Here is an 8,537-nt window from a genome sequence, read left to right as displayed (position 1 = left end):
GGGCAAATCAAACAACTCCATTGGTCGGTGATTCTATTGGAAAATGCTGTATTCTAATTGGGATTTATACATCTAATTTTCATAATTTGATGTATTAAATAATTAGCAAGACACTCGTTCATGTCAACCATAAATAAGTAAATAAAAACTGGAATAGTTCCTGACTATAGAAATCTAAAATGAAGTCAAGGAGCAGGCAAATAATAGGATTATAATACTAATAAGATTATAAGGCAATTGGATTTTGAACAGCATGTAACCATGGATAAGTTCCTGATTATAGAAGTCTAAAAAGAAGTTAGGAATAAGGTAAACAATAAGTTTACAAAAAGCACTGTGATACCTTGGTCAACATATAGGGCACCTAAAGGGTTTCTGGCCTGCGATTCGAACCAGCAACTTCTCTAATAGGTTGTCGCGCCGTCAGTTAACGAGGATCCCTCTAAAATCAAATCAGTTTTTCCAGCTAACTTATCAAAATAGCCAGCCAAATAGTTGACACAAGATCGGTTTTTCAACTTATCTTATCTCGGGTCCACTTAACTCCTATCTTCCCGCCACACACCTGAGTTTGTTAGAGCATACGCTCTTCGTCTCTCTGGCGTTTTACACTATTTTGCTTGCTCGATTTTGTTGTATTATTTTATGTTCTGCTTGGCTGATTGAAACTATTTGAATGAGGCAGAGGACGGAGATGGAGGAGGCGGAGGAGTAGGAGGAGGAGTCCAAAAGTTTTTCGCCAACGCTTTTTGGCTGCCAAACGGGCGGACCAAGCGCAGGCGCAACTTGGCACCAGTAAAAAAAAACTCCAGTCGAGGGTATACGACTAGCAAATACCCTGTAGACAACTTGACGAAATTAACTGTATTAACTGGTAGATAACTTTTATGTCTACAGACAGATCATAATGAAATTTCCAAGGCTAAAAGAGGATATTTAAATATGTTTGTTTACCAAAAATGAAGACTGTGGGTCTCAGAATCTTTGAGATCGTGACATTTATCGAGAGATACAGACGTTTCCTCTGAACAACAGCCTTTCCATTGGGTTTAGGGTATTTGCGAGCAGGTAACATCTCATATAGGAAATGGGCAGGGGTTAATGGGGGCAGGCGAGCTCCAACTTCCGTTGCGTGCGCGCAGACCTCATGCTTTTCACACAACAACAACAACATCAACAATAATAATAATAGAAGTTGTCTTTTGTTTACACACACACTCTCTCTCTCTCTCTCTCTTTCGCTCTCTTCCAGCTCTGTGGCACGCTGCTGATTGTGGCAGGCTGTTATCTGTATACGGATAGCAAACGCATTCTGCTGTCACGTCTCCTGGCGGCGCCCAGCGAGCAGCTGAACTCGCTGCCCCAGCCGCTGCTGTACTACATCGCACTGGGTCTGGCCATAGCCGGATTTGCGGCTGTGCTGGCGGCGGTGCTGGGCTTCTGGGCGAGCTGCCTGCACACCTACTGCTTCCTCAGCATCTACTTTCTGAGCGTGGTGGTGCTGCTGCTGGCGGAGTCTGTCATTTGCCTGGCCATCACACTCTGGCCGCACTGCCTGGGCATCAGCTTGGACGAAGGGCAGATGGTGAAGGCGCTACAGCGCAATTATGGCGTGCCCGGCCAGGAGCAGTTCACCAATGCCATGGACCTGGCCCAAACCCGTTTCGGCTGCTGCGGCATGCGAAGTTCCTTGGACTACGACAACTCGCTGTGGCGCCTCCAGAGCTATGGCCAGCGCAACTGGCCCGTTCCGCTCAGCTGCTGCGTGCTGGCCAATGCGCCACAGCCGCTAGCCTTTCTTGATCCCAAGCCCGCCAATGAGACGCAGTGCCAGGCGCTGGAACGGTCCGTCTACGAGCGGGAGCGCTACACAGAATCCTGCCTGGTGCATCTGGATGGCTGGTATCGCGAGCAGTATGGCATTTTTCTGGCCGCCAGTCTTGTCCTCGCGCTGGTCGAGTTCAGCGTGCTGCTGGGCATTATACTCACCTGCACGGGCATTGCGTCCCGGCGCGCCAGACTGGACACTGGCCCGCGTTCTCAGGCATTCAGCCAAAAGGGCAGACGCCGCACCACAGCCAAGTCGCGCCAGGCGCTCGTCGACAACATTTATGAGTCGGAGGTGCAGCTGCGCGGCCATGGCCAAAGCGGCGGCATGTGCCTGGGCTCGGCCAGCCGGCATGTGAGCAGCGAGGACTTCAAGGAGCTGTACGTCCAGCCCAGGGATCTCTACAAGCAGCGCCATAACACAACCTTCAAGCCCATTGCCAGCGACTATCAGACGCCAGCGCGCAGCTACTTGGTCTAGGAGGCGCCCCTGGAACAGGTGAGCAGACTTGACAAACCTTTTTGCGCCCCATTTAAAATGCATAGGGACTTGCAAAATGATATAAAACATTATTATTATCATAATAGGTACATCAGAACTAACATCTTGAAAGTACATTCACAGATTTGATTTAAGGTACATGGCACAAGACTTAAAGACTAAACGAACGTAATTTTCTAATTATTCTCTTTGAAGCTCCTGCACACCTGGAACCACATACATATAAAAACCAAAGTATTAAACAAACACGTAAAATAAAGTACTTTAACTAATGCGTTAAATCACAAACGAAAAACCTAAGACTTTACAGGGTATAAACTAACTAAAGTTAACATTATAGGGTGTGCACAATGGCACCTTCAATAAAGCAGAGCTGGTCGCACTCGGGTTAATCATTTAACAACGTCATCCTATAACATAAACCTGAGTCTGTACAGGGTATAAATGAAGTTAAGTATGGGGTATACAAACGAGAGGTAGTGTATATAAAGCAGAGCTGGCACTTGGAATATTCAATTGACAAAGACAACGTCAACATCGTCTAAGCCTTAGTCTCAACAGGGTATAAGTGAAGTAAAGTACAGGGTATACAAAAGAGAGCTAACGCTGGCAGCACTTTGATTAATCAATTGACATCGTCTCTGGAGCACGTTAAGCCTGAGTCTTAACAGGGAATAAATTCGGTCAGTTATAGGGTATACACAAGAGAAGGCTCAATCATTTAACGTAGACAACATCATCGTCACTGGAATCGCTCAGCGTGTGAATGCGCCGCCGCTTGCTCCTGACAGCTGGCGGATTCTGGTCGATTGGGGCGCCACGTCGTCGCTGGCGTCGCTGCTCCTTGAGAATGCGTTCGGCACGCTCCAGCGGGCACTCGGATATGTCGTGCTTGTCATCCGCCTCGCTCTCATCACTCACCACAAACGAGCAGGGATAGTATTGCGATGGCTCCGCCTCCACGGGCTGGGAGAAAATCGATTCATCGTGGAACGCACGGGGCGCAGGCATTTTAAAGGCGCCCGGTCGATGCACTGGACTCCTGGCAAGGAAAAAGACATGGTATCAGTTGGGTAAATGGCAACTCGGGCGAGCCAAGACTTACTTCATCGCCTGCAGATACATGGCATGTGTCGTGGTATCGTTGTGGCCTTCATCTTCGCTGGACACAATGACGGAGTCCTTGAGGTAAGCGCCGTAGGTGCGTTCCGCATCCTCATCCTCCTCGTGATCGGAGCCACTTTGCTCCGCCTCCTGCAGAACGAACGCATTGAACCTGGCACGTTTGCGACGCGGCGGCGTCACCAGCTCCTGCTGTGCATAAGGAATAATTGGACATGGAACTAAAGAGGGAATTGATGCACTTACCAGCTGAGTGGCGGGCACCTGCTCAAAGCTGTCCTCCGCCAGAAGCTGCGTGGCGAGCACGCACTTTGACTCATCCTTGGCCTGCTCCTGCTCTTCCTCGTCGAATGTGTCATAGATCTTTCGCTTAGCTGGCCGGCGTCGCACTATTGGTGAATCATCCTCTTCCTGGACAGGCGCGGCACCAGCTTCAGCTTCATTAACAGTTGCCAAGCTGGTCATGCGATGTATACGTTGCGCCTCCTTGGACAGCTGACCACGCCCGCGCATGCGTCGCAGATAATTCTCAAAAATGCTGGGCGATTTCTCCTGGCCAACGGGCACACTAGTACGCACCGGCGAGTGTTCGGCGGGCACAGTAGCCGTGGATTTGGCGGCCAGTTTGGCGGCTAAGCTTCTGGCTGGAGCAGGCGCTGTTGTTGTGGGCTTGCAGGGCGACATGGAGTCCTCCGAGAACAGATCAGGCGATAGGTTGCGCGGCGTGGTTGCCGCTGACAAGACGAGCGGCTGTTGCTCCTGTTGCTGCAGCAGCTGCTCCTCGGGCAGCGGTTCCAAGAAATCATTGAGATCGATGTCGAGTGCTTCCGGCATGGCTTCAACTGCCTTGGGCTGGCATTCCTGCTGCTGTTGCTGCTGATTGGCCAGCTCATCAAAGGTGGACAGATCTTCATCTAGCTCTGCCAGCAGCGAGTGCTTGTCCAGCTTTTTGTTGAGTGGCGTGCTGGCCGCACTCATCAGGCAATTGAGGCGACTAAGATTAGCGCTCAGCTGGCTGGACTCCACCCTGGAGTCGTCTTGCAGTGGCAGCTGCTTCACTCGCAGCGGCGTTGAGCTGTGCTCCGCGGTCTGCACCGAGTTCGCCCATTGGCTTTGATAGACAGAAGCGTCTGCCAGCAGCGAGTCCTGCTCCGCCAGCTGCTGCTCTTGCCAATCCTCGTAGATGCCCGTCGACTCGTCGCCCAGCTGCTCCTTCATGGTCTGCTCCAGGCGACGCAGCTCCAGTTGCTCCAATTGCTGCTGCAGCAGCTCATGGTTATCCGCACACAGGCCCTGCTCCCGCAGACCAGCAAATATATGCACGCAGTCTGCCTCAAAGCGCTGCTGCTCATCGTCTGGCTGCAGCAAATCCTGCAGGGTCAGTTCCGCGCCGCTTGACTCCGGCTGCAGGAGCCGCTCCAGGTGCTCGCCGCAGACCGCCTGCAGCAGCTCGTAGATGCGTCGCGTGCGCTGCTGTCGTGAGTTCAGACGCGCAGCCGGCAGCTGCCGCTGCATTTGCTCCAGCATCTTGGCATGAATATCGCGCACGAAGCCGACATTCGATTCCAGCAGATAAAGCTTGAGAGCAGCCGGCAGCTGCTTGTCCTGCAGCTGCGCCTGCAAATCCTGATTGCGTTGCGAGTCACTCACCAGCGGTTTCGTGGCCTGCAGCAGGCGTGCTATCTTGCGCAGACGCTGCATCAGCTCCTGGCTACTGCTTGTTGAGCTGCTCTCATTGGCTGGTGCAGCTGCCTCGGCTGGGGTGCCCGGCTGCGTGTCGAGCAGAAAGTTCTTGATAGGCACGCTGTGCCGCGCCGCCTGCTCCTGCAGCAGCTGCTGAGAGGCCGCGCTCGCCTTATAGGTGGGTTCACCCTGCAGAAACCTGTCCTGGCTTTGCTTAAAATATTTGCGCAGATCCTGGCACCCGACCGTTGCCTGCTTTAGCTGCTTGCCACGCACTTTGTTTGCAGGCGACGGTGGCTGCGGCTTGACTTGTGCCGGCTCCATGAAACGCTGCTCGCAACGCGGATGAAACTGCGGCGGCACGAGGCGTGGGGCGTGCTGATACAGAGCGCTTTTTACCAGCGTCGATTGCAGGAGCTTGCGAATTGTTTGATCCTTGTTGGCCAGCATCTCCTTCAGCAACTGCTGCTCCCGTCCCTCGGTGACCAGCATCACCACGTCGCCGCGCTTCTGCCGGCCCGTGCGTCCAATGCGCTGCACAAATCGCGTCGGATTGGAGCTGGATATATCGAAGCACACAATCAGCTCCACCTCGCCCACGTCGAGGCCCTCCTCGCCAATCGAGGTGGCCACCAACACATTGGTAATGCCCTGGCGAAAGTCCGACATTATCTGCAGCTGCTCCTTCTGGGTCAGAGCACAAATCCCACTGCCGCCGGAGCTTTGGCCCACAAAGCAACGCGGACGCACCAGCGGCCTGTGCTGCAGCAGTAAACGTTGAATCAGCATCACGGACTCACGATACTCGCAGAAGACAATGGCACGCGAATCGACATGCGACTGGAATAGAACGAAAGGGAATATATAACAACACGAGTTATCTTTGGAATCAAACTTTGGGCTCACTTCGAAGTGCTGGAGCAGCACCTGACGCGCCTGCTCGTATTTGGGATGTCCAAAGTCCAGGCTTGCAGGCAGCGGCGCCACCTGGCCATTGGTCATCGCGTGCGTGGAAAAGTCTAGGGGATTGGAGCCCAGCTGCTGGCGCACGTGCTCCACTAGCTCCCTGAGCGCCACGTCCTTCAGCACAAACTTATCCCGTCCATGCTCGTCCGCATCGAAATTGTTGACAAAGACGCGCAGACCGTGCCGCTCGAGCAGCTCCATGGCATGATACAGGCTGATACACATGGCAAAATTACTGACAATCAGACTATGCTCCGGATGACGCTCCCCGTTGGCGACACGCTCCTGGAAGCGGCTCTGATCGTACAGCAGATTGTTGCGCGAGATGTTGCCACGTGCGCTCTTAAGCACATTTGCCGCAATCAGCTGGCGCAGATAGGGATCAATGATTTCCAGCAGACGCGCACGCGGCTCCTTGATGCGATCCTTGAGGGGCACAACAATTGTGCGCATGCTGCGCTTATGCACGTACTGCCGCACATCAATCGACTCCTCCCAGCGCACCTCCAGATGCGAAATGTACAGATTTCGACACACAGCTGCCACATCGTCCATGGTGCGTCCAGGCGTCGCGGACAGGGCCAGCATGCGGAAGTATGGATTGCGTGCCATGATGGATTCTGTTACCTGTGGAATTGAAGCTAGATTAACAATATGATTGACTGACTGGGAATCAATGATGTCCTGGGAAATACTTTGCCTGGGCAAAGCCGAGACTAGCTTTAGAAGCCCCCACCTGTGTGTATGCATATCGTCCTTTGGCCCGGTGCGCCTCATCTACCACCAGCAGCTTGATGGACATGTATGGGAACTGCATGCCATCGCCCGTGTCCAGCATGTCCGACTGCACCACTTGGGGCGTGGCGAAGAAGACGCGCTTGCTCTGCCACAGCTCAGCGCGTTTGGCACGCGGCAAACGGCCCGTTAGCTCCACCGTGTCCTCGGCGGGAAAGGGCATTATCTTCTGGCAGGCGGCAATCTGCTGTGAGACCAGGGGACGAGTTGGCGCCATGAAAATCAGCTTGCTCTCGGGATACCAGCGATACAGATTATACATCACCACGGATGCAATGAATGTCTTGCCCAGTCCTGTAGGCAGCACCACCAGAGTGTTCCGATAGAGCGCCGCCTGGACAATGCTGTGCTGATACGAGCGAAGCGGCAAATTGCTCGGATAGAGCCAATTATTGCCGCAGCTCTCATCAAAGCCCTCGAACTCTGGACTAATGTTTGCCGGCTGCTGCTGCGTTTGTGCATCTAGTAGTTTACCCAAGGCTTCATCATTTAATGCCAAATCGAATGCGGCGTCGTCGCCCGGCCAGTCGTTGTTCATGTTTGCATTTAAAATGCAAATAAATTTGTAAACATAAAATTGCAAAACGAAAACATAAATGTATGAAAAATTGCAAACTTAAACAGCTGTGCAGGTTGCCAGATCGGCTGGGTTTTTGGTATTTTTGCTGCGCGAACTTATCGATAACACTAACAATATGCCGAACGCACTGCAATTTTATTGGTTGAAGCAAAGATCAAGGTGCAGTAAGTACATTAAATTATGTGGCATATTTATCTACCATTTAAATTCAAATTATAAGCTGTAACAGCACGTTGAGCAATTCGATATATCGTTTGAGTGGCACTTTGCAGCACTGCTTGCTGTATGGCCTTTTTTTTCGCTTTGTGTTTCTGCACTGTGGCAATATACGTTTTACCAAGTACGGTCACACCGCGTCAGTGCCGCTTTTTTTTCTGTTGTATGCAGAGCACGTACGCGGTGTTTTTTTGTGCCCTTTTTGGAGTTTCGTATATTTCTCGCGCATATTTACGTTTAATGAATCGAACATTTAACAAACAAGAACTGTGTACGTTTAGTGTTTATTGTGTGTTTAACAAAGTGACCAAAATTTAAATAAAATACATAAAATTGTATGGCTTCCCAATACATTTGTGAGTTTATTAGCGCGCGTCCTTTTAGTGTGATCCCAAAACAAACAACAACAAGACGAAACAACCCGATGCTCATGCAAAGTGCAATTGCTTATGTTAAATGTGTTAATTAAATCAAATGCAGCTTATCAAATATTTTCATATACATATTTATTGCGAGTTTCAGTTATGCGCTGCTTGAGTTGTTTTTACATTTACCGTTAGGGCCAGTCTCTGGACGCAGTGTGAGTGCGTGTGTGTTGTGTATGTGTGCATGTTTGTGTGTGTGTTGTGCTTGTGTGTTGGCTGCAACATTCAACATGTTGCAGTCAAAACAAAAGGCAGCCATAAGAAACAACAAGATCAACAGCAGCAATATTAGCAACAATAACAACAACAATACTGTACAGCGGCAGGGATCGCATCTTAATTTGTTGTTGTTGTTGTTGTTGTTCTTTTTCTATGCTCGCACTCTCAGTGGCCGTCGCTCTCTCACTTTGCGTGTGTGTGT

At 51.1% G+C, this 8,537-nt stretch overlaps 2 protein-coding genes across 3 annotated transcripts; one reads left to right on the top strand and one right to left on the bottom strand.

Annotated features, from left to right (window-relative positions):
• Nucleotides 1-959: 959 nt before the first annotated feature.
• On the top strand, nucleotides 960-2,598 carry LOC115764445 (tetraspanin-11). The gene is made up of 3 exons (XM_030707455.1): nucleotides 960-968; nucleotides 1,253-2,326; nucleotides 2,525-2,598. Exons 1-2 carry the CDS (start codon nucleotides 960-962, stop codon nucleotides 2,306-2,308), a joined length of 1,065 nt encoding a protein of 354 aa, XP_030563315.1. The 3' UTR covers nucleotides 2,309-2,326; nucleotides 2,525-2,598.
• Nucleotides 2,599-3,033: 435 nt separating this feature from the next.
• LOC115764526 lies at nucleotides 3,034-7,489 on the bottom strand. 2 transcript variants are annotated; one of them, XM_030707624.1, is made up of 5 exons: nucleotides 6,837-7,489; nucleotides 6,041-6,727; nucleotides 3,698-5,974; nucleotides 3,435-3,643; nucleotides 3,034-3,371 (listed from the first exon to the last, which is right to left on the bottom strand). In XM_030707624.1, exons 1-5 carry the CDS (start codon nucleotides 7,431-7,433, stop codon nucleotides 3,047-3,049), a joined length of 4,095 nt encoding a protein of 1,364 aa, XP_030563484.1. In that variant the 5' UTR covers nucleotides 7,434-7,489; the 3' UTR covers nucleotides 3,034-3,046. The 2 variants fall into 2 exon arrangements, with proteins under 2 accessions (XP_030563484.1, XP_030563485.1); XM_030707625.1 differs by having other exon boundaries at nucleotides 3,435-3,640.
• Between the last annotated feature and the right edge of the window lie 1,048 nt (nucleotides 7,490-8,537).

This window comes from Drosophila novamexicana, unplaced genomic scaffold (assembly GCF_003285875.2).
Source record: "Drosophila novamexicana strain 15010-1031.04,08,12 unplaced genomic scaffold, DnovRS2.1 tig00000858-arrow-arrow-pilon, whole genome shotgun sequence".
Classification (NCBI taxonomy): Eukaryota; Metazoa; Arthropoda; class Insecta; order Diptera; family Drosophilidae; genus Drosophila; species Drosophila novamexicana.
The sequence above is the reverse complement of the archived record's forward strand: the minus strand, read 5'-3'. Positions and strand labels throughout refer to the sequence as shown.